This window comes from Portunus trituberculatus, chromosome 17 (assembly GCF_017591435.1).
Source record: "Portunus trituberculatus isolate SZX2019 chromosome 17, ASM1759143v1, whole genome shotgun sequence".
Lineage (NCBI taxonomy): Eukaryota > Metazoa > Arthropoda > Malacostraca > Decapoda > Portunidae > Portunus > Portunus trituberculatus.
The window spans coordinates 31,830,025-31,856,503 of NC_059271.1; the positions used below are offsets into that span (position 1 = coordinate 31,830,025).

A 26,479-nucleotide genomic window follows, 5' to 3' on the forward strand; every position below is an offset into this window, starting at 1 on the left:
CAGCAAGAAACTTCCTTCGAGTGATATGTTGCCCAAATGAATCTACCAGAGAGAGGGAGAGGGTGGGATTGTTAAGAAGTCTTTTTTAGCTCATGTACAGGTCACTTGTTCAGTTGGATTTTTACCAGTTGCAATTCTCTACATTTCAGTGTTGTCGATAGTGATAGAAAAACACGTACAGGTTTCAAGAATAAATTAGATATAACAGGAAGAGAAGCTGCAATAAGTCAGCAGACAAATAAGTAGTAATTCTATTTTCTTTTTATATTGTTATCATTATTTAGGTTGTTATTAATGATTTTCTGCTACCGGCCCCCTACCAACACCCTGTAGCGCTATACAAGTTTCAATTACACTTTTTCATGTAGTGTAATATTTCTTCACCGGCTGAACACGTACTACTAGAAGAAACAGTGGACGGGGAGAGGCCTTCACCTTTACTATTCTATACGTCTTTTACTTTAGATAGGACAGTTTATCTTACCCCATAAAGGACAATGAAGTTGATGCTGGTTTGTTCCTCCTTTGTGTTCCTTTCTCACACTGCCCCACTGACCTGCTTTACTGACCCACTGTTGTTTTTTTACTGTCCCCACCGGCCCGCTTCCTTTCCGGCAACACAGCCTGCGGGACTCAACGGACTCAACGCTGCGACAGTCTGGAGCGTTAGTCACGAGACCCTCAAGCCGTTGGTTCTTACGGGAAGGAGCCGTGATTTACCACTGGGATATTCAAGGATATTTAGATGTGCGGTCATACAGTAGCTTTTACTGTCGAAATAGATAAAATGAGTTCTTGAAACTTCTAAAAACGTCAGAGGAACAAAGTATTTATTACCCCTTCACTTAAATATTTTTTTTATCTTTCTCTCAGGAACAAAAACCGTGTGTGTGTGTGTGTGTGTGTGTGTGTGTGTGTGTGTGTGTGTGTGTGTGTGTGCGTGCGCGCGCGCGCGTATGTTAGTAACTTCCACAAGTGTCATTACTTCAACCACACATATATACTACACACTTATCATGTGACTATGCCCTGTATCTAGCCTACACCTTCGTCACCCCTGTCTGGCTCTGCACCGCTGAGTGAGTGACGGAGTGAAGGAAGGATTCGAGGAAGTTCCAAACCTTATCCCCTCCTTGCCATGAATGAATCGCAGCGAAAGTCACGAACACCATAATCGTATATTGCCTTCGTTGTCATTACACGGCGAGCCAATTAATGTCGAAAAAAAAAAAGAAACTGAAGAAAGGAAGTGGTTTTGCTGAGAAATCACTGAGTATTACACTCGCAGAACCAATATTTTCTGCTTTCTCATGGCTCGTGGTAGTTCATTACGGCGCCTCATTCTGGCCAACACCTCGGCTTATCGATCGTCGCTGCAAGACCCCGGCTTAAGTGAGGGTGAAGACTTTAAGGAGAGGGAAGAGAAGGAGGACAAAGAGAGGCACAAGAGGGGGAGCAAGGCTATAAATACATCAGAGAGCAAGACAAATGGTGCCCGGAACAAGAATGAAAGTAGAGGAATGGAAGCAGTTTGTCTGACGAAAGACTTGAGGTTGAAAATGTTAAGTACGTATGTTGGATAACTAATGTTGACGGTTATGTAACTTTGTCTCTTATACTTTTTTTCTCACTTTTCTTTTAACTTTTTTTTTCCATTTCTCCTTCTCCTATGTAAGCCGTCTCTCTTGTCTGTATCCCCGTCCAACTATCTCTTCCCGTCCACTCCCCATCCTTACCTCCGCGACCCACTCCGTCACGCAAACTCAAGTCTCACCTGGATAATGTTTTTGATTCTTTAAGTGCGAGATATTTCAGTCGCAGCAAAATTACCCTCCAGCGCAACGCAATTTTCTGCCTCCCTTATCATTAAAAATATTTATCGGAATTCCCTTGCTATTCTCGGTAACTCCTCCCTTTTACCAACATTTTCCTAACGTAAGAATTCTAAAATGTTTTCGAATTTTTCATTTATTTCTCTTTTCCTCTCCTTTCCTTTTTTGTTCCGGTTTAGTTTTAAATTCCCTAACTGGTTTAGATGTAATGGCCACTAACGGAGGGATTATGTCTTTTTTTTTCTTTCATTTATTTACAAACTTGAATTCAGTTCCGTAATTTTTAAGTTTTTTTTTTTTTTTTTTATCCGTCTCTCTTTTTATAAATACATATTTCTTTATCATCCCAAGTTATTTACCTCGGCAAAAACCGGAGGGTGGGATCACTATAACTATTCCTCCAGCGACCGAGCTAACAACTGCCCAGTGTGTCTCGATGCACAAGAAATAGTCCACGTGAGATCCATCCAGACGCTCCCTGATTTAATTAATCCCTTGCCACCAACTCCCCTTCCCTCTGCTGCTCTTCCTATACTCTCTCTTCCCCCAGTTCCAACTCTCTTATGCTAACTCTTTTCCTCCTCTTCCTTTTATTCTCTTCCCCGTTCTCTTGTCCTCTTTTCCTACTAGCTCCTTCTTTGCCTCTTCCATTCTCTTCTGCTTCCCGTCCCATATCTTTCCAATCTTACTCCTTTCGCTTTCTCCTTCAGTTCCTACTTTCTTTTCTTTCTATTCCCTTCCTATCTTTGTTCACCATTTCGTGTTTTTTGTCCTCTCTCTTCCCAATTCATTCCTCCCTGTGTCCCATTGCTACTACTCCTTGCCCCATTACCTCTCTGGTGTTCTTCTCTGCCATCCTTAGCTTCTCTCATGTCACGCCTCTGTGTCTGCCTGTAACGCCACACGCCATCCTCCGCGGAACTACATTTACTCGGCCAGTATGATGATGTAGTTGAGAATTTTTCCTTCCTGTTAGTGGTGGTGTAAACTTAATAGATGGCCGACAGGAGAGACTGGCCAGCTGTTGCCTGTCAACTCAATGTACTATAATCTTTAGGAATTTTGAAATGATGAAAGTGCAAAAATAGTAACAATCACTTTTTCAGGTTGTGTGTAGAACATAGGAACAGGAAAACTGCAAAACACCATCTCATATATAAACATAAAAAAAAATGGTCATGATAATCATTTGAAATTGAATGTAGTTCGTTCAACATACCACTGAATGTAACATGTATAAAAATGCGATACGACAGTCTAGGTGGGCACGCCAGTGTCTATATTCAGTCTGCTCCGCAACCACCTCACGTATAACTTGCAACTTGGTGCCGATAGCATCTGTTTAAGAAAATTAATGCAAGGTAGTAAGCTAAATAAATTCTTATTAGGACCAATTAGGCGGCCCGCCAGGCCCGAAATACAAGCGATTAAATTTAGCTTTAAATTTCATGTAAACGGAAACACTTCCTTTCCAGTTCGAGACTGAACGCCACAACCTGACCACCTGATCATGTCATCCTGTGGCCAAGTGAGGCTTAAGCATAATGTTATCACCGAGCAGATTGTTATGCTTTAACAAAGCAAGAACTATGAGAATATTGTTAATTAAGTGTTTGACATGACAGCTGCAACGCCTCAAGCTGTTCAGTTGTCATATACTTTATTTAATATCTCCCTCTTTAATTTACATCACGCCATGAAATCATTTAATGGTTTTCCAGTCATTCCGTATCGATTATGAAATGCTGTATGACGTGAAGATTGAGACCATTCAAGATTTTGTATGGCTCATTAGAATGTAACAAGTAATAGGATTGTCATTATTCGTAATGTGAGACTTCCATATGAATATTTATGATAGCTGTCCCCGTATTGTTCCTGTCGCATGACTATGCAAGTGTGTGTGTGTGTGTGTGTGTGTGTGTGTGTGTGTGTGTAGATTTTGCAGTAATCATTCTGTGGTGTGGTGTGCAGGTGCCAGCAAGCAGTACAGGGACGATCCAGCGTGGAGAGACCTGCTGCTCTTCCACGAGTTTTTCCACGGCGAGAGTGGCCGGGGCTGTGGCGCCTCCCACCAGACGGGCTGGACCGCGCTAGTGGCTAACTGCCTCAACATCACCCTTGGATATTCCCACGCAGGTCTTGGCCGCTACTCCCACAAAGACTGATCGCTGCCAGTCTCACGCCGCACTCAAACTGGATGTTTACACTCTCTTATTCTTACCGAAGAAGTTGAGTGAATTTACATTTTCCCTCCTGCTGATGAAACTGTTGTTTTATTCTGTTAATTAAAAGTGCATAGTTAATTGTTATGTACGTATATTATTACTGTCACTATTCATTTTTAATTAGCTTTTCATGATTATCGTTTAAAACGCTCAACTGATTATGTTAGTAGATATATATATTCAATTGCCTCAGTAACGACCAGTGTTGTAATGAAGCAAGCTAAGTTATTTAACAGAAAAAATACAGTTTCGTATGACGGTTGCAATTATGTAGTAATAAAAATCTCTCTCTCTCTCTCTCTCTCTCTCTCTCTCTCTCTCTCTCTCTCTCTCTCTCTCTCTCTCTCTCTCTCTCTCTCTCTCTCTCTCTCTCTCTCTCTCTCTCTCTCTCTCTCTCTCTCGTAGTTAACATTTTATCACTGACTTCGTGACTAGTGGAAGGGTTGTACGTAGATCTAGTAGAAAGGTTGAGAATCGTTATCCAGTTCGAAAACGTAAGAAACCTTATGAAGTTTGGAAGTATTACTCTCTGGTTAAGAAATATATTGTAGAGACTTTATGTAGACACAGATTGTCATGTAGATTAATGTAGTAATAAAAATGTTTTGTACATAGAGACAGCTTTAATTTTCACACACACACACACACACACACACACACACACACACACACACACACACACGGTAGCACACACACAGAGCCCGGTAGCTCAGTGGTTAGAGCGCTGGCTTCACAAGCCAGAGGACTGGGGTTCGATTCCCCGGCCAGGTGGAGATATTTGGGTGTGTCTCCTTTCATGTGTAGCCCCTGTCCACCTAGCAGTGATTAGGTACGGGATGTAAATCGAGGAGTTGTGACCTTGTTGTCCCGGTGTGTGGTGTGTGCCTGGTCTCAGGCCTATCCGAAGATCGGAAATAATGAGCTCTGAACTCGTTCCGTAGGGTAACGTCTGGCTGTCTCGTCAGAGACTGCAGCAGATCAAATAGTGAAACATACGCACACACACACACACACACACACACACACACACCGCGTAGTATAGTGGTTAACACACACTGTTCACAAGCGAGGAGGGCCTGGTTCGAGTCTCAGGCGCGGCGAGGCAAACGTGGCGAGCCTCGTAGCCCTTCACCTATAACTATAGCTAGGTACGGGATGCAACTCGAGTGGTTGTGGCCAACCTCTCCCGGTGTCTAAAGTATGGTGTGGTCTCAGTCCTACCCGAAGATCGGTCTATGAGCTCTGATCTCGCTCCGTAATGGGGAAGGTCGGCTGGGTGACCAGCAGACGACCGTGAATACAAATACACACACACACACACACACACACACACATACATACCGCTGTGAATACTGACGCAAAACCAATATTATTGATAATTGTACTAAGAAGTGTAAGTGAGGTAGCAATGGTGATGATGGTGGGAGTAATATGAAAGCTGTGGAAGTAGTAGTAGCATTGGTGTTTGCGAGGGAAAGGAAGCGTATTCTTCTCATATTGTTGTTGTTTGTTTCTTTTGTTTTGCTTTTTCACCTTGTTCATGCATATTCTTCTTATTTTCAGGTAACAAAGAAGCGTGTGTGCTTAAAAGAAATTATGAATGTTGACATCGTAATTGACTGACAGAATATTGTAGGACATTAAACTCCAGATGTAGTACATATGATTAGACATTTCAATACCATTTTTTGTGGAGTGGGGGAAGGAATGAAGAAGGGGCGTGTGAGATTGCATTTAGATTTATTTCTTTATTTGTTTATTCATTGATTTATTCATTTATTTTTTATTTTTTTTTTTAAGAACGAATAGAGAAATTCTGGGAGAGTATCTTGAGTATTATTTAAGATATATTGCTATTGCCAGGCTCTGAGGTCAGGATAAAGTCTTACCCAGCCTTGAGAAAGTTGTTGCACACGATGGAGTTCCATGATAAGAATGGTAATTATTGTGATATGTTATATAGTTAGTCCACTTCTGCTCCGCCCCTCATTATGAGAAGAGATATCTGACATGCAACGTATACATACAAACATACATACATACATACATACATGCATACATACATGTTTATAAATAGACAGACAGACAGCTTATATAAACATACATACATGCATTACATTTTTCTTTAGTTACAATGATGCAACGACGAAATTATAGTGCGGAGAGAGAGAGAGAGAGAGATTTAACTACCCATTAGTTTTTTCTTAGAACAATTAGAGGAAATCATTTGCATTCGTCCACAGTGACAGGACATTCAAAGGAACACAAGGGAGCACAAAGGAAGAGAGGGATCAGCACACCGGGCGCAGCGAATCAGAGTCGAAGGAATAACGTCAAATACACTGAATGGACATATAAACATGCTTTGGTTAAGTTGAACAATAATGTCCCAAGGTAACGATCATATCATATAAAAGCCGTAAACGTAGAGAAATAGGAGGGCAGACGAGCAGTGTGGCTGTAATAGTACTTGGAAGTGTGGAGAAATTCGGGTTTTCTAAGTTCAGCGAAGTCTGCACCAATCAAAAGTAAACATTGAAATTATTGTGTTTTGTTTATAACTTGGACTTGTAGGTAGCAGGTTATTAGGAGCAGGATGTCATGGTATCTTTAGAACTTACCTGATCCTTCTAATCACGTGTTTCCACTCGTTAGGCCACTCGTTGGATCGTCAGTGACTGCTTTCCACGGTCGGTTCACTTACAGTTTTCTTTTGTTTTAGAGACAATTCAGGCGCTTTGATAGTCTCACTGTTATTGTTACTGTGGCTACTCAGTGGACGTACAGAGGTGAAGTGGTCGGTGCCAGTGTGGCAGGAGAACAAAAGTCACTGTTGGATATTGAAGAACAACAATATTTAAGATGCGATGCATACAGACAAAGATTTTTCACATGTTTATTAACGGACAAAACAACAAACAAAACTGCACACACTGCACACATCTCCATCCCCCTAAGAATATTTTCACCTCACCGGTAAAGCATAACGGTGTAATTTTTAGGAATTTCGTTCGATTAGCTTTGCGTTTGGTTAGGTCAATATCCTAAGGGGGGATGGGATCTAGGCGGGCACAGCCGCCCTACTATAGGTTACGTTAGAAAAAATCGGAATGTTAAGTAAAGTTCCTGTATATTTTTTTTTTCTCACATTTTTCATTGATTTCTTGTCCTCCACTCAAAACCCCCGATTCCCCACATGCCCCAACCTTTTATTTATTTATTTATTATTATTTTTTTTTTTTTTTTTTTTTTTTTTGTGTGTGTGTGTGTGCGTGTGTTGGGAGGTAACGCAGACTTATTATGAATAATTATCTGAATGTCTTTGGTCACCTACAAAACATGTGGTGATTCCATGATGTCAGTTATTTGGGGGGGTGGGGGTGGTAAAGGATTTGCTTTGGTAGTTAGGCCGTGCATTTTTGTCGTGCTATATAAGTTCTGCTGGAGAGAATTAGAAAATACTATTCGTAGCAGAGACAGGCTTGTTATCAGTACTTCTTCATGCTTGGCTAAAGAATACTAGATTTCTTAATTAGGAAAGCACTGTGCGTGACTAACATTTAGGTATATAGTGAACTTCAGTGAGATCTGTAGTGTAATAACCATCTATCACGAACCTGTAGAGATCTTGATATTCCGTTTAATATCTTGCCCAGAGAATGAGACCACTGTTGCAATAGTAGTATACGCTATGGCATAATTCAGTGCAAAGCCTGACTAGCGACTACCATTACCAACTTATCCACCTAACCACCTATTCACAATGCCCTCGTCACGCGCCCACTGTTCCTGAGAGTGGCAACTACGGCAGCACAGAACCATTGGCGGAGTTTTCCTGATAAGCACGCTTTTCTTAGACTTGCTGTAAGGTTTCTGAAATAAGACTTCTAAGCAAGCTGTATGTGGCGCATGCACAGGCAAGAATCCTGCGGTTGCGCGCGCGCGCACACACACACACACACACACACACACACACACACACACACACACACCTTTAGACTAAAATAGAAATTAGAATAAAAATAAATTCATCAGTTTGCGGACTCGGTAGTGAGCAACTGAAGGGGGACAATTTTGGATCATTTAAAACCAATAAGAACACTCACTGGCGCAACGCAGTAGAAAACGTTATATTCATTTGTCGCATCTCTCATCTACCTTATATATATGCTAACTGTACACACAAGCCGCTGCCACATCACCGTGGTGCATCGATTTCTTTTCTTTTTTCCTTGACTGTAATCTTTGATCCCCTGTAATTCTTTTGGATGGGGTAAAAAATACTAAATGTGTTCTGGTTACATGTATTTTCAAACTATTCTTTTTTTTTTTTTTTTTTCGTCAGGGCAGAGCTCGGTACTGATTATCCCAGTTGTTCCATTCAGAACTCTGAGTTTAGAAGACTCAAGTGAAGTTCCCAAATCGCTCCAGCTGCAGTTGTGGTACAGAGGAGCGCCAGCCGATGTATCCTGCAAGGCACGAGAATAAGTCACCCGAAATTACCTTGACGACCCACACACAGTGATTAGTAAAGTAGACAGCACTGTGGGAGTGATCCATGCCTGACTAGTATTTGCCATCACATTTCATTACAAGATCATTTTGGAAGGTAAGAAATTATTACTGGTTACTCCTTTGTCTTCGTAAACACAGTGTCTTGAAGGCAGTAGTTGTTGACATGTTAATTTAAAAGCTTCCTTACTATTTCTTTAAAGATTGACGTTACTGACAGATCACCATGACCAAAAATTATTTCAGAACTATTAGTTATTTGTCGTTAAATCATTAGCAATCTTGCGATTCTTGAAAGGAAATGGATCTATGAGAAAATATTTTATTTTGACGTCTTAACAGGCGATTTATTAAATGCATATTCACCTGGAACTTTCCATACAAGTGATTACAGTTACGATAAATTCGAGGGTGGAAATCATTAATTTGCGTATCTGCCTGCCTAGATGAAAAAAAAAAAAAGTATTCCGCAAAGCTTTACGTTTTGTACCTACTTGTCAGCAACCAGTGGAATCTATAGTTCTATTCGGTGCTCTTAAAAAGTTAGGCTGGTGCCGTGACTCACCATTGGAAGTGGCTGGGAGGGGCGGGTCGTGAGTTGCCTGCTGGGGGAGTTTATGGTGTGCATCGACCTCCCCTTCTTCCTCCCTTCCCTCCTGACTGGTCGTGACGGACAGCCGCTGGGGGAGAGAAGGGAAAACTAAAGCTGCCATAAACCTAAATATTTACTTAACGAATCATTCAGGTGCACGCAACATAACAAGCGGAGAAGCTGCTGAAGGAGATTACAGCATTGTTCCCTTTCCCTTCTACCCCCAAAGTTGGTCTGGCGGACGGGCGGGTGAGAGGGTGTAGGCATTACTCACCTCCTGTTGGTGTTGATAGAGTTGCTGTGCAGAGGCGTAGTCTCGTTTCCGACGCTCCGCCGCCGTCGCTTCTCCGCGCACCACAGACTTCCTGCCGCAGAACCACCAACTTGTCATTAAGCATCCAGTGTGCCTGCACCTTACCATTATGAAGGCTATATTTACCCAGTAATATTTACTTTGTTACCTGACAAAGAGCCAAATATTTAGGTAATCATTTAACACACAAACTATTTAATGAAAATCTGTTATCTGCATATGCTTCGGAACATTTTTCTTATTTTTTGCCTTTCTTCACGCATATATAATTTCCTTTTACTATTTCTCAGTACGCGAGGATAAGTAGCAGCGTTCTTTGCTTCTAAATTTACGGATGGCGTTGTGTTTTTATTTCGTGATAAGTTAGAGCGCAAAATATAATCAACATCTTGATGTCAAAACTACCATCCAGATGGCATTGCCCGCACAGACCCGCACGTCCATCCACATTGACTCCTTATTACAGCGAGCACAACCACCACCCGTGACAGCCGCCCTCCACTAATCAACCCTCAGGATTTGGACGACCAACGATCAGACTTTCTTCACTTTTCCCTACAATCACATTTGTGCTCACGTCCACATGTGCACCCGACATGCAGGGCGGCCTGGGACATTCAAGGCCTGGAAACCACCACTGACCGATATTTAATGGTAAATCTTAAAACATCAACACAATATCATTTTTCCGCCCGCCACAAATGAAACCTTGCGTGAATACTTGTGAAGTCATGCAAACACGCACACCCGCCCACATAACATAACACACACACACACACACACACACACACACACACACACACACACACACACACACACACACATTTCGAACACCCGCCACTACTCCTGCCTCGACAATCACTCTTGGCCTCAGAAAACATTATATTTACTAACCAAGGACTCCACTCAAAATTCCAGAGACCCTGAAAGAAAGGCTTAAGAATGAAGTGTTGTCACGATGAAAGGCCGTGCCCCGCACCTTTAAAGCAAGCCTCCAGTGGTGCACCCAGACACGAGGACAAATATTTGAACACGAGACGATAATTACACACTTGCCCTGTATCCCAAAGAATGATGTTAATTGGCTTCTTAATCCGCTCCAGCTTTTTCTTTTCTTTTTTTTTCGTTTTTTGTTCTGGGGAGCGTGTGGGGTAAGGTATGAAAAGGGCAGGTGAAGAAGACTGGCCAAGCTCAAAAGGGTAGAATAGATACGAGCTCACACTACTTGACGTCTCCAAAGAAGTCATTAGAGTAAAAGAAGTTGCAAGATTAGTGACTCATTGTACTCCTCAATTGAAACTGTTCAAGTTGTATGAATGACAACAAAGCAGACTCGCATAGTTTTATTGGGAAGATTGACGAAGTGAAGACAAAGATGAATTCCTCCGTTACTGAGTTTAATATCATAGTTTACCACTCTCTCTCTCTCTCTCTCTCTCTCTCTCTCTCTCTCTCTCTCTCTCTCTCTCTCTCTCTCTCTCTCGTGTCCTTAGTGGTCACACGGATTAAGGCGTCGCATTCTGCTACGATAGTGGTAGATTGCGGGGCATCGATTCGAACCCCACTAATGACATCTAGCAGTTATATGGCCTTTGTTGCCTAGCAGATTGGAGGGGGACTCCCTTGTGATGACTTAATTTGAGGATTATTTAATCCTTTAAATCTCACTCACACTCACTCACTCTCACTCACTCACTCCTTTCTCTCTCTCTCTCTCTCTCTCTCTCTCTCTCTCTCTCTCTCTCTCGTCCATTTCATTTTTCCCTGCTCCACCACCACCACCACCACCTTTCAACTCACCACACGAGGTCGTCCTTCACGGGGTCCTGGGAGTAGAGGCAGTGGCGGGTCTTGGAATGGCGCGGGGGTTTGCGTTTCTTCTTCTCATTTCTGGACCACTGGAGTTGCAGCAAGTACTCTCGGATGTCGAATTTTCTCCCCATCTTCCGTCCTTGCCAGCCGCGGGATATACGAAAAACATTGGTCTGCAGGAGGCCTCTGGGAAAGAACCAATTGCAAGCTAAATACACTCTCTCTCTCTCTCTCTCTCTCTCTCTCTCTCTCTCTCTCTCTCTCTCTCTCTCTCTCTCTCTCTCTCTCTCTCTCTCTCTCTCTCTCTCTCTCATTTATTCATCCATTCCCTTCATTTTCTTTCTTTCTTCCCCCGTTCGTCTTTAGTTTTTTTGTTTTTTTCCTCTTTCCTTCCTTTCCACTGAAACGTCAGAAATAAATTATACTAAAATTTTAAATTACAGGTGTTTCCTCTTTGTTATAGATTTAGCGTCTTACCAGTGTGTGTGTGTGTGTGTGTGTGTGTGTGTGTGTGTGTGTGTGTGTAGTACTCTTTATTTCTTACTCAACGAATTATAAAATTGTCCATCATCCATCTTTCCACAGCTTTGTAAACATGATTAGTGTACAGTATAACGTAGCACAGTGTACAGTAAGTTTGCGACAGGAAGCGACCATCTGGTGCGATATTAATAACACTGACAGTGATGTGACCGAACACTATTTGGTTACGCCACGCTGACCCGCCATCTGGCCGTCATCCATCCAGTGTTAATCACTTAAATATTCACAGCGAGAGGCTTTATCATAACAACGGCATTGTTCTTGTTGTATGCAACCAAACCCCCACTACAACACACACACACACACACACACACACACACACACACACACACACACATTTTGTTATATCCTTCACCGAACACTGATGCCAATCATAAAATAGCGTTTAATCCGAAGTACACTTTATCAAAACTAATTAAAAAAATGTTGAAAATTTGTCAGTTCTCAGGTAATTATGTGTGATTTGTGCTCAAAGTTTTGCAAAATATACATGAAAATAGGATGCATCAAGATTAGATTCAAATGGTAAACGACCAAATAACAATGTGGTGCAGAGTGTAGCGCGACCTAGCTCTGAAAGGTGAAAGAAGTGGTGGTTACTGGGGGAAGGAAGGCTCACTTCCAGCCCGCGCTGCGTCTGCCGCCACACTGACCTCTATAGGGAAGGAAGGAGCTCCAGCAGGCTCAAGGACCGATAGTATGAATGAAAATTTTTCTCTCTCTCTCTCTCTCTCTCTCTCTCTCTCTCTCTCTCTCTCTCTCTCTCTCTCTCACACTTAATTGCTATATCCTTAAGAATGGTTAACTGCTGATATCTCGGATCTTTAGTTTATTTGTTGATTCCTGCACTGTGTGTGTGTGTGTGTGTGTGTGTGTGTGTGTGATTTTAAATCAAATTTGGCACCTTTTGTAGTTGCAATCTCTTTTGATTCACTTAAATTCACTTTTCAATTACTTGATATCTCATCAAACCTTTTTTGCACATAAAAAGATAGTGAAATATACTCCCCAGCAAAATTGTTCTCACAGGAGAGAAAATAAAAATCATGCATAGTCTGCAGCAAATGAATTCACATCCACATTGGTATGAAATAAACCCTAACAAATAATTTCCGCAATTTTTCACCAAACCTAGCACAATATTGATACTGTCTGGGTTTTCTGTTACACTGCTGGACGTTCATTACTATAGTCACTATCGTGTGCGCTATACACACCACACTGTCAAAATCAGAGAATAGAAAGATTTACCTTGCAGCTGCATCGCTTGTGTTGGCATAAAAGAGAATAAAAAGGATAAAGAAATCACACCAGGACACAGGACTTGATATTATACATATCATACATATATGATAGCATATCCTGTGTCATGGTGTTATTTTTCTCATCTTTTTTTTTTATATTCTCCCACTGTATAATCCTAGTCTAGACAGGTGATGCACCTGCACGGTAAATATTTATATTCTGTGATTTAGATTAATAGCGCACATGATAGTACTAATGAAAGACGCTAATCAGTAATAGAAAAATGACAATATCAGTATTGCGCTAGGATTGGCGAAAAACTGTGGGAATTTTGAATATATCTAAAGCTTTCCTTTATACCTCTCTTGATGTGTATCACTTTACTGTAGACTACGCATGCATGATCAGACCTTGTTGAGCAGCTTATGATGAGTCGCTTATGTCAAAAGTTCAGATCTCTATTTTTGAGCTACATGTAAAGTATATGAACGCAATGCTTTCCGAGGTTGATAATTACTCGTTTATAACTTTATGGAGGTCATTTTGCCTACTTTCATAAAACACTGCGTCTTCAGTCGCCACATGGATTGCATACGTCAATTTTAGGAAGGAAAACTACTATCTAAATGAGTGTGATCGAATAATGAATTACAGATATATTTCATGAAACTAGGTACAAAGAGCAATTGATCTTCGAGATCTACATGACAAACTATTTCATGAAAATAAAGAGCTAAGCCAGATGATGATTGATGAATAAATGTGAATCTTTTAAGGCCAGCAACAAGTCAAAGAAACATTTATACCGCAACAGGCCATATTTTATTGTCCCGCCACAATAACCTGCTGAAATGTGAGATAGTCCTTTCTATCTTCCATATAATTAGTGTTTTTTTTTTTTTTTTTTTTTTTTTTTAGAACACTGCATTAGTGAAATTATATATTTACGTATTTTTATTCATTGATTTTCTATCATGAGTTATTTTCCTGAAGGTTTTAGTATGGTATATGGAAACATTTTTCGTATCTTGGGGCAAGACGGTCTTTACTCATGTAAACACACGTGCGCCTGCCGTGTGAGCCTCCCTGATGTGCTGTCGTGGAAATACTAGCCTGCTCGGTCCCAACAAACCCCCAAGAAGAAATACTACCCAATTGTTTACAGTGTACCAACAACTATAGCTACGGGAGTTCTTAATGGCAAAGGTAAGGGGATGCAGTTTTCTATTGTATTAAGTGCTGGATGCGTAACCTTACGGGAGCAGAGTGAAGGAGGGAGTTTGGTCAATTTGCAATATCCTCCAACCATGGAATATGATGTGACTTGTTTTTCTGATGAGAAATGTAGTGAATTGAGTGATTGCTTTACCTGGTGGGCCCAGGCACCATATAGATGCAGTCCTGCTGCAAGCTTGCCATATCTAAAGCAATGTGAACAAGTACTCGTGGAGGAGAGGGAGTGGGAGGGAAGTTCTTACTGGAGAAGTGGCTGTGTTGTTGTTCTATGTCATCTAGAAAAAGAAAACTTAGCCCAATTCATCCTAAATTACCCTCAGTTAAAAGAAGAAAGAAATGAAACTGTAGACCTCCAAAGACCGGTAAATAAAGGCAAAAATCATAGGATTGGAAAGATTCTTCATGTTTGTCATCTGCACTTTTCATCAACCTCAGTTCTCTCTCTCTCTCTCTCTCTCTCTCTCTCTCTCTCTCTCTCTCTCTCTCTCTCTCTCTCTCTCTCTCTCTCTAAGATGTTCACATTACAGATTACCACCTTAAACTGGCTGTGCAGCTCTCTCTCTCTCTCTCTCTCTCTCTCTCTCTCTCTCTCTCTCTCTCTCTCTCTCTCTCTCTCTCTCTCTCTCTAAGATGTTCACATTACAGATTACCACCTTAAACTGGCTGTGAGGGTGGCCATAGGGTGAATTTGCAGCAGGGCAATACTTTAATAAAGCAAGACTGCAGCCTGTGAGGTATTGACCAGCCCTCAGCAGGGTTGCACTTCCCTACTGAGATGCCATGTTTAGGATGGGGGGAACACTTTTCTGTAGAGAACACACATTAATTTTTACTTCAATGGCAGTGTGAAAAAAAAAAATTTGGAAGGATTTTCAGAAGTAATTTTGGAAACATACCAATTTATATAGAGAACAGAGAGAGAGAGAGAAAGAAAGAAAGACAGAGACAGAGGGTAAGGATGTGAAGCAGCAATAGAGAAAAAAGGTAAACTTGTGATCTATGGAGAGGTGGCATTGATGTGGAGGTAGTTTTTGACCCTGACGATCCCTTTGTCTTCTACCCCTCTTTTGTCACTAGAGCAATGTCCTTCAGGCAGTCATTAAATGCTTGCTAAAGATGCTGCATGACCACATAGGAACTGAGCATTACAACAAACAGGGAGCTATATCTTTAATTTATCTATTATTGGTAAGACAAATTTTTATTACTGTTCACTTGAATAATAATGAACTCTTTTATTTCAACATTGAATGTAGAATGAGATGGAATAAATTATCAAAATAATTTCTTGCGTTATTAAAAGAGAATTAACTACCGAAAAAGGAAAAGGAGTGTCTAAGAGTCTCGCAGACAAACCGCTCTCAGTAACGGACAACCCCTCATCCCAAAATTGTCCCTTATCATGAGACACCACTTTGCTATGTTTAATCATGAATGCAGCAGAAATACTTGGTGATGCATGTGCCTAGTTTTGATGCATTCGTATATAGTTTTTAAAGATAATACAAATTTCCTCCATCTCCAGATGGCAAAGCAACAGCAGCAGCAGCAGCGGCATCGGCAGCACCAACACCAGCAGAAGCATCGGCGGCAGCAGCAGCAGCAGAAGCATCAGCACAAGAAGAATGACAAGCCACAAAATTTTGTAAGGTCTGAAGTTAAAGATGGTGTGCGGATCACCGAATTCAAGGTCAACCAAAATGCAAAAGCAAACAGACGACCACAATTCAAGGGAAGAAAAGTTGTACCTTCTAATTTGCTACAAAAATACACCAAAGGTGAAGGTGTTCAGGTATGACATTCATTGGTATTTATACTTTCACTTTTATTTTTTACATTTAGATAGTTTATCAGATAATTGTGTAGTACAGAGGCATTATTGTAGTAATTGCCACATTCATCTTTAAAAATTAAAAACTTGGCTGCTTTTCACAATAGATGAAAATTAGGCACAAAATGGATTTATGTCAACTGTTTAAAGCTTTAAATAAGCAATCCTTTGAATTCTTCAGAGATGGACAGAACTGTATATCTAGCAAACAAGCATATGAATTTTCAGACATTACAGGATTTGGGTTTTGACAAATGATGTGTGAATGATCAGGAAAGTGTAGATTCCAAAAAAGTTTAGAATGCAAGGCATGCTTTCACTAATAGAATGCTATACTGTACTTAAGTTTGTGGTGCAGAATATTTCAACTTGTTTTCTACCACATTGTGCAACCAAGTACTAATTAATTAGCACCTATCTGTTAATAGTGCTTATATGCTTCCAAACTTGAATTATTTAATGTCTGTTTACAGATACCTACCTTATATATATATATATATATATATATATATATATATATATATATATATATATATATATATATATATATATATATATATATATATATATATATATATATATATATATATATATATATATATATATATATATATATATATATATATATATATATATATATATATATATAAAGGTCAGTTGTTATCAGGTTCTATTATATTTCTCCAAATTAATTATCTCTACTTATACAGTAATATATGAAAGCATTCTTTACACAGGTAGTCATTATTCACTGTTTCAGCTGAAAGCAGTTGGACGGAAAAATTCATATATTCAAAAAAAGATAAAGATGAAGGAGAAGAGGATAAAATATGCAGAAGAGGAATCAGCAAGGGCAGAAATTTTGCTCCCAGGTAAACATGAAAGCACTTGTTCAACACTGTGTGAGCATGGTGCCTCAGGGTAGATTTGTAATTCTCATTTCATTTGTGGCATGTAGTTCACTTTCATCTTAGTTATTACTTTACATTATTGTTACTGTAAAACCTCTGCAGGGCATTAAGTAAAGCAAGTCAACATGGCACAGAAGTATTTCTTAAACTTTTTGAGGCTGGCTGCATTGCAAAAAACTGTTGGGAAGTCAACTGATCAAAATTGGGCAAAAAGTGACCAAAAAATGACAGCTTGGAGGTCTTAGTGTCAATTTGAATTATTACCATAGGTTCTTTACTTCAGCTATTGCACAGTGATGAATGCATCAATTAGGCACAATAGCAGAAGATTGAGTGTAATTAGTTGATAAATTGATGTCCAACACACAAAACTGCAGTTTAGATTAAAAAAAACACTTATGGAGGTAAGTCAGATGTATGATAAGCAGGTTTTATGCCAACAGGGTGAATCACCTCATAATAATGAGATTTGAATCTTACTACCCTGCATATATGTCAGGTAATCTTTAAAAGAATGTTCACAGATTTTGGAGAGGCGTTATTACATATATCATGGCAAGACTTGTGTGAAGTGCTATATAATATTATGCTAGTTTCTAATATTTTCAGAATCCAAGGGCCAGTTGGAAGCAGAGGAAGGCACATACACCTCACACATAACACAGACAGAAATCAAGAAAGCAGTGGACATTACAACAGCTGCTAAAAGTTTTGATCTTAACCTTGATCAGTTTGGACCTTACAAGTAAGTGGGATTAATTTAATAAGTTGGCTGTGGCAGAATAGTACAAATCTTTTTTCTAGACCAGGGTGTCTCAGTTTAGCTCATGGACTGAAGCTTCAAATGCTGTTGCCCACCTAGCAACCTAGCTTTGAATTCAATGAAAAATTAAAAAAACATTGATACTAAATTCAATATTATTACCAGACTTAATAGTAGTGGTAATAGTAGCAGTAGTAGTTGACATGCATCAGGAAAAAAAAAGGTAACACATAGTAGGCAAATATTTCAAGAAGGGCTTTATTGAAGATATAGTAAACTCCCATAAGTTGGACCGATTGGGGGAAGGCCAATCCAAGTTATCTAAAAATCCTAGTTATGCGTGTGATTTCTTTTTTTATCACATTGTGCATGCCTGTCACAACTGACAACTGAAATTCTGTGTAATGTGTTATATAAATGCTACTACCATAGACTGGATACTTGATCTGTGTGGGCTGACCTGCCAAAATATTAGGCTGGCAAGTCTCGAAACAAAGAGAAAGGCGTCCTAACTTCATTTTTTTATCTAGCTTCATCAAATTTTGCATTTAGGCCCTCACTATGGATGCACATGGAGCCATAAGTTACATAGTGTTTGGTGTGGACCATGCTTTTATTATCATGCCTTTTTAATACCCGGGAATGTAAACACACTCACAGTGCTTGTGTGTTGTTACAATGCTTGAGTTTGTCGTGTTATGTTTCTAAGTGTCTCCTTCACCTGAGTAATGGCATGTCCCGCATCCCTGCCTAAAATGCCTGTACATTTTGAAGTGAGTAATATGTTGAAAGCCATTTACAAAATAATTAAGTAGGAAAGTAAGATGAGAAAAGCTTTTATTTATGTTCATACTTTTTTCCTGTGTGTGATTGATTATATGATAAACAAATTTTTTTTTTTTTTTTTTTTTTTTTTTTTTTTTTTTTTGTATTTACATTTTTTGAGAGAAATGAGGCTGGTAGTAATTATTATCAGGTAAATATGCCAATGCTTTATTTGTTCGTGTTTGTCTGGATTTATTTACAGTTACACATTATATTTTCTACTCATGAATTTCAAATTGGAGGCTTTTATTCTCTCTTCCACCCAACAGTAATATTCACCGACTTGGTTATTCATTGACCACTTTAAGAACCTTTGACCTAGGCACACACACACACACACACACACACACACACACACACACACACACACACACACACACACACACACACACACACACACACACACACACACACACACACAGGCCCTGTAAAACTACAACTAGGTAAATAACACACACACACACACACACACACACACACACACACACACACACACACACACACACACACACACACACACACACACACACTCTCTCTCTCTCTCTCTCTCTCTCTCTCTCTCTCTCTCTCTCTCTCTCTCTCTCTCTCTCTCTCTCTCTCTCTCTCTCTCTCTCTCTCTCTCTCTCTCTCTCTCTTCCTGTTTCTATTCAGCATATTTGCTGGTATACTTTGCATAATTGAGTTGGGAACTTTGAAAGCTGTCAGTCAGTATATATAGCACTCCTGTACCTGAAAACTGCATTTAATTATCTTGATTTTTGTGAAAGTATCAGCACACAATACTGATATAGCAAATAGCAAGAATTCAGGAGACATGAAAAGATAATTATGATTATTGTATTTCCTTGGAAATTTAGCCATGTTTTTCAATTTTCTGCAACATCACAGGATTTTCCCTCTTATTTTACTAGAAATAGCACAACATGAGTTCATCTGACCTCAAAGAATATTGAACTTATATTTCATTCTTGGAAACATTCTAATTTTAAACACACCTGCATGTCTTTTGATGTGGAGTTCAGATACTATTTCACTGTATGTGAAATAGACGTCAGGCATCCCCGACCAGTGACAGTTTTCATCCAAGAATTAGGTCCAAGCTATTATTGTTTACATCTGTACTGCCACATTACACTAATTACACTGCCTGTGTGTCACTCACAAAAGTCTGGTTACCTCTCTAGACAGCAGTGAGCCTTTCAGCTTGCAACCACTGTAGCTCATGGGGGAGGGAGGGGGTTAAGAGGGTGAGGAGAGGAGAGGGAGTGACAGGTGAGAGAAGGTGGTGAAAACTCAGAACCACAGGTGGCTCAAGGAGCTGTGTGTGTGTGTGTGTGTGTGTGTGTGTGTGTGTGTGTGTGTGTGTGTGTGTGTGTGTGTGTAATTCACTGTTTGATCTGTTTGATCTGCTGCAGTCTCTGACGAGACAGCCAGACATTACCCTACGGAACGAGCTCAGAGCTCATTATTTCCGATCTTCGGATAGGCCTGAGACCAGGCACACACCACACACTGGGACAACAAGGTCACAACTCCTCGATTTACATCCCGTACCTACTCCCTGTTTGGTGAACAGGGTCTACACGTGAAAGGAGACACACCCAAATATCTCCACCTGGCCGGGGAATCGAACCCCGGTCATCTGGCTTGTGAAGCCAGCGCTCTAACCACTGAGCTACCGGACTGTGTAGTGTGTGTGTGTGTGTGTGTGTGTGTGTGTGTGTATGTTTGTGTTTGTGTTTGTTTTTTACCTAGTTGTGATATAAAGGAAAAGAGCAACACTTAGGCTTGTTCTATCCCATTTCTGTTCCTTTTTATATCCAACTTTGTCTTAAATTCATGGATTACTTTTGTACAGTCTCATTATCAAGGTTTTTTCAAAGCTGTTGTACTTCTATGTGGAGAAATTATATTTTTTTACCTCCCTTCTTTTGCACTCCTCATTCATTTACTACTACATCTTCTATCACTTTTGTCCCTTATTACTAGGTCTTCTCTATCAATCATCTACATTCTCTCTTGGATTTGGTCTCCCCTCTGCCTCCTTTCTTCCAGTATAACCAGTCCCTGTTCTCTCAATCTTTCCTCACATGTGAAAGAAAGAGGCAGAATGTAGACTTTGTAGATAGCATACATACCTTAAATTCATCTCTGTAATATATGTATATTCTGTTTCTAGAATGCAATTCACGCAAAATGGACGACACCTTTTGTTGGGTGGAAGGAAAGGGCATTTAGCATCCTTGGACTGGATTACTAAGAAACTTCATTATGAGATAAATGTGATGGAGTCTATCCATGACGTGTGTTGGCTGCACACTGAGCTAATGATGGCAACAGCCCAGAAGCAGTGGGTCTACATATATGACAATCAAGGCATTGAACTTCATTGTCTCAAGAAAATGGATAGAGTACTCAAATTGGAATTCCTCCCATATCACTTTCTTCTGTGTTCTGGTGTAAGTAGATTTGTTTCAACAATATCTTCACTAATTTAGAATTTACTTCATAAACTATTTGTAAGAGAGAGTTAATCTTTAGTATCAAAACTGAGCTATCATAAAAATTGTCTGTTGCTGGTAACAAGTCATGTTTGTTAAACACAAAATATATTTTTCTAATTAGGCGTACATGCTCTTGAGAAATTAACCTAGCCTGAATTAAAATAAATAATTGCAATCATGTCCCACTAGATGGTAGTGTAGCACCACATCACTCACACACCATATCTCCATTCCCATTGTGTTCTCCAAGCTCACAACATTCACATCACTCTTTTTTTTTTTTTTTTTTTACATTACAAGGGCACTGGCCAAGGGAAAACAGTGTTTGAAAAAAAAAAATCCCGCTGGTTGCCAGGCCCTGTTAAGAGGAAAGTAGGAGAAAGAAAAACAAAAAATCTAAAAGGAGGGTCCAGTTAACGTAAGAGGTGTCTTGACACTCCTCTTTTGAAAGAGTTTAAGTCATAGGCAGGTGGAAATACAGACACAGGTAGAGAGTTCCAGAGTTTACCAGTGTAGGGAATGAAGGAGTGAAGATACTGGTTAACTCTTGCATTAGGAAGATGGACAGAATAGGGATGAGAAGAAGTAGAGAGTCTTGTGCAGCGAGGCCGCAGGAGGGGAAGGCATGCAGTTAGCAAGTTCAGAAGAGCAGACAGCATGAAAACAGCGGTAGAAGACAGATAAAGATGCAACATTGCGGCGGTGACTTAAAGAATCAAGACAGTCAGTTAGAGGAGAAGAGTTGATAAGACGAAAAGCTTTAGATTCCACCTTGTTTAGTAAAGCTGTGTGTGTGGATCCCCCTAGACATGAGAGCCATACTCCATACACGGGCGGATAAGGCCCCTGTACAGAGCAAGCAGCTGGGAGGAGAGAAAAATGGACGAAGACGCCACAGGACACCTAACTTCTTGGAAGCTGATTTAGCAAGAGTAGAGATGTGAAATTTCCAGTTTAGATTTTTAGTGAAGGATAGACCGAGTGTGTTTAATGTAGAGGAGAGGGAAGTTGAGTGTTATTGAAGAAGAGAGGATAGTTGTCTGGAAGGTTATGTCGAGTAGATAGTTGTAGAAATTGAGTTTTGAGGCATTGAACAAAACCAGGTTTTCTCTGCCCCAATCAGAAACAAGTGAAAGATCAGAAGTTAGGCGTCCTATAGCATCTCGCCTTGAGTCATTTAATTGTTGTTGGGTTGGGCGTCTGTTGAACGCTGTTGAATAATGCAAGGTGGTATCATCAGCATAGGAGTGGATAGGGCATTGAGTCAGATTTAGGAGATCATTGATGAATAATAGAAAGAGAGTGGGTGATAGGACAGAACCCTGTGGAACACCACTGTTGATAGTTTTAGGGAAGAACAGTGACCGTCTACTACAGCAGCAATAGAACGATCGGAAAGGAAACTGGAGATGAAGGTACAGAGAAGGATAGAATCCGTAGGAGGGTAGTTTAGAAATTAAAGATTTGTGCCAGACTCTATCGAAGGCTTTCGATATGTCAAGGCCGACAGCAAAGGTTTCACCGAAGTCCCTAAAGAGGATGACCAAGATTCAGTTAGGAAAGTAAGAAGATCACCAGTAGATCTGCCTTTACGGAAACCATACTGGCAATCAGAGAGAAGGTTGTGAGCTGATAGATGCCTCATTATCTTCCTATTAAGGATAGACTCAAAGGCTCAAACACTCTGGTCAGTGTTTGTGCTTTCCCAGCTTACTACAGGAAAGCACTATCTTCATCTTTCCAACAACATGACCATTCTTTCATATCTCCTCAAACAGGGTGGGACACACTTATTGTCCCTCAGTATCAAGGCACAGGCTATCCTGAGGTGGGCTGAGCAGAATTCTATTACCATCCTCACCTAGTTTTTTCAGGGTTCTGCCAATATGGTTGATGACTGCCTTAGTCACAGGTACACATCATTTCCACTGAATAGACATCCCACCAGGAGGTGTGCAAATCCCTCTGGAAGCTTAGGGGTCACCCATTCATAGACTTGTTTGTCATCAGGCTCAACTACAGAATTCCAACTTTCATCTTGCCATTTTAGGATCCCATGGCAATAGCAATGGATGTGTTCCTCTACAAATGAGACTATCAGCACCTGTACCAGTGAGCTTCAAGCATGCTCTTTTCAGGAATTTAATTCTGTCGTACCTCCCAGAATTTACTGTAAATCAGTGACTAACCCAGTTGCTAGGGAATTCATAATTTGATCCCTCTTCACAGTGTGGGACATGATGATGAGAGGCTCCTGTGTCCAGTTCAGGCTCTCAATTGGTACTGCCATCAAGGAAGTTTGCAACCTCTCCCCAGACAGCTTTTCCTCTCTATGCTGGATTGCAGCAGACCTCTCTCTAAGCCTGTACTTTCTTTTTTCCTACTGGAGACTATCAAGCATGCTCGTGCTTCCCTGCCTGGTGAATGCTACACAGCGATCAGATCCGAGTCCATTGTATTTGGAGTGTAGCGACTTCTGCCTTGTGGTGGAGGAACAGACCCTTGTGTGCCATCTTGGATGTGGCATGTTGGAGGACACAGTCAGTTTTTGCTATTCACTACCTAAAGGACATTCAGAGGATGGTTGGGTATTTCTTTGCCTTTGGCCTCTTTGTTGCAGCTTTGTTGTTCTGCTCTGACTGTTACTTTCTTTGTTTCCAGGCTCACACTGGTTGATTCTTTTTACCTCGTTTCATGGACACTTTATTGTGGATTCAATGCTAGGTACTATCGTTCACACCTGGCAATCACTGCCTGCCCTGCTGGGCATCACCACCTCACATGGTGTGTGCCCCTTTCTTTTATACTGTGAACTTTCAACTTGATCACATTCTGCTACAGATGCATGTTCTTACCTTCATTAAATGTGGGAATCTGCCTAGAAGATCTATTTAGAAGAAACAGGTTTTGTGTGAAACAAATGACATTTTTAAACTAAAGTGTATTTTTCACTCGCCTGTTTCTTCTGGTCAAACCCTTCCATCCTCCCTGCTCTTGCCTACCTGTGGCCATCGAACAGAATGGGAAGGGAGGTATGGTGTGTGGTTGATGTAGCGCTGCACTGCTATCTAGTGGGAGGTGATTGCAGTCATTTGTTTTTCTCCGGGCTGGGTTAATTTCTCAAGTATGTATGCCTAATTAGAAGAAACAGGTGAATGAAAAATACATGTAAAAGTGTTATTTCTTTATTTTTTCCTTCTTTCTTTTCAGAGTAACTGTTTTTCTTATGCTATGTTTGTCAAAATAATTTTCAGAGTGAGACAGGATTTCTTACCTGGCTAGATGTTACTCTTGGCAAGGAGATCATTCGGACCCCAACACACAAGGGACGTCTAGATGTGATGTGTCAGAACCCATACAATGCTGTGCTGTGCTGTGGTCATCCCAATGGCACTGTTAGCATGTGGACACCCAATGCTCCAGAGCCTGTAGCTTCCATCCTGTGCCACCCCCATCCTCTGCGAGCCATTGATGTAGACTACACTGGCAAGTGAGTTCCTGTTTCTCGTATGTCAGTTTTTAGTATTCTTTATCCAATTTTTAAACTTGAAACATTTATTTTCTTCAGATTATGTACTAGTTATTTTTTTGTGAAGGTTTTGTACTTGGGATAAAGTTGCAAACAGTTATTGATTGTAAAACAGTTTGGAAATCTCGTTTATGTAGTTATTTGTATGTGTGTCTTTTCCACCACTTCCATCCTTTTCCCATTTCTTGTTTTTAAAGCTCATACATCTTCATACTTACAAAATACTAATCAGATAAGCATAAAAATTGTTGTTTGTCAAACTTGTATATGTAATTTGTTTTCATTATCTTTCTTGTTATGGAGTCTGTGGCCCATCAGCACTTTCTTGCACAAAAATGCTCACTTTTAGGAAACTTTGATTTGGATCTCTCCGTAATTCATGGCATGCTGATAGCTCAGAAAAAATTGTTGAAACAAATGACCTATGTAAGCATTATGGTGAGCTATTTGAATGGCTCATTCAACTGAAATTGATCAATAACAGCATGCAATGATTAAGATGGTGATTGTATCGATCTGAGCCTCATAAATTCATCACTTGAATTATTATTATTGTATGATTTTTTTTTCTTTCTTTCTAATGGCATGTGCAAAGTTATGATGAAAAAAATTATAAGTGTGTTATATGTGACATCATGAGGGAATGATGGACACTTCTGGTATCAAAATTGATAGGTAGATATGCTTTTTTGCTCATGATTTATATATATATATATATATATATATATATATATATATATATATATATATATATATATATATATATATATATATATATATATTGTCTCATAAAATTTAGTGTGCCAAAATTGAGTAAATCACTTGATCTCAAAACCCAAAGCATTGAAATAATGTATTGCAAGAGAGCATCATGCAATAACAAATATAAGTAGATGAATAAAGCTTTGTATGCTTTCTCATACATATATTAAAGTATATATTATGTGAGCTGCATCTTCTTACCTACAGTAGGTAAACTACAAAAATTGCTTAAACTTTATCATGCAGTTTCTCAAAATGTTGTTCCTTCACTCCTCTATTATACTTATTACACGCATATATATATATATATATATATATATATATATATATATATATATATATATATATATATATATATATATATATATATATATATATATCCTATTGCAACTTATGAAAGTTTGTAAAATTAACATAGTTTAGCTGAAAACTTGTTTGATTTTGAATTTGATTTTTGAAAAATATTTGTGATTTTTATTTTTCCTTTTTTCATCAACTGATTAAGGAAAGGAATCAGTCAATAAATAAAGGAGATAACACAAGATTAAAGGACACAATTTGACTTGGAGTTATGAAAAATCCAACTCCACTTATAGAATCTGTTTCATCTTGTAGTGAACAGGCATAGTTTTGAACCTGAGTAGAGATGTTATTATACAGTAGTGCCAATGATTGCACTTGGATAATTCTATCAAGAAGTTCTTTGCAATTTTCTTCTGTTGTATGTGGAGAAAGAAAATAAGAGCAACGTTTTTTTTTTCCAGGTATATGGCAACGTTGGGAGTCGACAGACAAATGAAGATCTGGGATGCACGAAATCTTGGGCAGTGCCTTCAGGACTACACCATCGGCTCTGGTGCCTCAAATGTTGCTTTCTCCCATAAGAATCTACTTTCTGTGGCCATCGGGAATATTGTAGAGGTTTGTAATGTTCATTGTGTGTGGGTCTTTAGATCTGTTGAATCTGTTCCTCTTTTAATAGAAAAATAATACTTTGACCTTGTATAATAACTATGACTGTCAATTTGATGAATGTTAGAA

General features: G+C 39.7%; 3 protein-coding genes across 7 annotated transcripts in view; 2 read left to right on the forward strand and 1 right to left on the reverse strand.

Annotated features, from left to right (window-relative positions):
* The window catches only part of LOC123504851 (uncharacterized protein YMR196W-like), a 98,820-nt gene extending 94,144 nt beyond the window's left edge, over positions 1 to 4,676 (forward strand). For both annotated transcript variants that reach the window (XM_045255751.1, XM_045255750.1), the window contains exon 19: positions 3,807 to 4,676. In XM_045255751.1, coding sequence (XP_045111686.1) covers positions 3,807 to 4,000 — 194 coding nt within the window. In that variant the 3' untranslated portion in view covers positions 4,001 to 4,676. The remainder of the gene's footprint in view (positions 1 to 3,806) is intronic.
* Positions 4,677 to 8,350: 3,674 nt separating this feature from the next.
* Positions 8,351 to 12,504, reverse strand: LOC123504926. 4 transcript variants are annotated; one of them, XM_045255854.1, is made up of 5 exons: positions 12,486 to 12,504; positions 11,278 to 11,475; positions 9,439 to 9,529; positions 9,138 to 9,252; positions 8,351 to 8,529 (listed from the first exon to the last, which is right to left on the reverse strand). In XM_045255854.1, the coding sequence occupies exons 2-5, from the start codon at positions 11,418 to 11,420 to the stop codon at positions 8,465 to 8,467; spliced, it is 414 nt and encodes a 137-aa protein (XP_045111789.1). In that variant the 5' UTR covers positions 11,421 to 11,475; positions 12,486 to 12,504; the 3' UTR covers positions 8,351 to 8,464. The 4 variants fall into 4 exon arrangements, with proteins under 4 accessions (XP_045111789.1, XP_045111786.1, XP_045111787.1 ...); XM_045255851.1 differs by having other exon boundaries at positions 12,452 to 12,497; XM_045255852.1 differs by lacking the exon at positions 12,486 to 12,504 and adding an exon at positions 12,400 to 12,482.
* A 1,601-nt stretch (positions 12,505 to 14,105) lies between these two features.
* Positions 14,106 to 26,479, forward strand: part of LOC123504924 (WD repeat-containing protein 46-like) — a 28,241-nt gene continuing 15,867 nt past the window's right edge. The window contains exons 1-7 of the mRNA XM_045255850.1: positions 14,106 to 14,283; positions 15,839 to 16,105; positions 16,905 to 17,016; positions 17,665 to 17,800; positions 20,823 to 21,102; positions 24,402 to 24,637; positions 26,203 to 26,359. Of these exons, the coding sequence (XP_045111785.1) occupies positions 14,275 to 14,283; positions 15,839 to 16,105; positions 16,905 to 17,016; positions 17,665 to 17,800; positions 20,823 to 21,102; positions 24,402 to 24,637; positions 26,203 to 26,359 (1,197 nt within the window). The 5' untranslated portion in view covers positions 14,106 to 14,274. The remainder of the gene's footprint in view (positions 14,284 to 15,838; positions 16,106 to 16,904; positions 17,017 to 17,664; positions 17,801 to 20,822; positions 21,103 to 24,401; positions 24,638 to 26,202; positions 26,360 to 26,479) is intronic.

Coding starts and splice junctions, on each gene's coding strand:
- LOC123504926 (XM_045255854.1), bottom strand. CDS start 11,420: ATGGGGAGAAAATTCGACATCCGAGAGTACTTGCTGCAACTCCAGTGG. Junction 9,530..11,277: donor GTGAAGGACGACCTCGTGTG/GTGAGTTGAAAG, acceptor GTTCTGCGGCAG/GAAGTCTGTGGTGCGCGGAG. Junction 9,253..9,438: donor TCTATCAACACCAACAGGAG/GTGAGTAATGCC, acceptor TCTCTCCCCCAG/CGGCTGTCCGTCACGACCAG.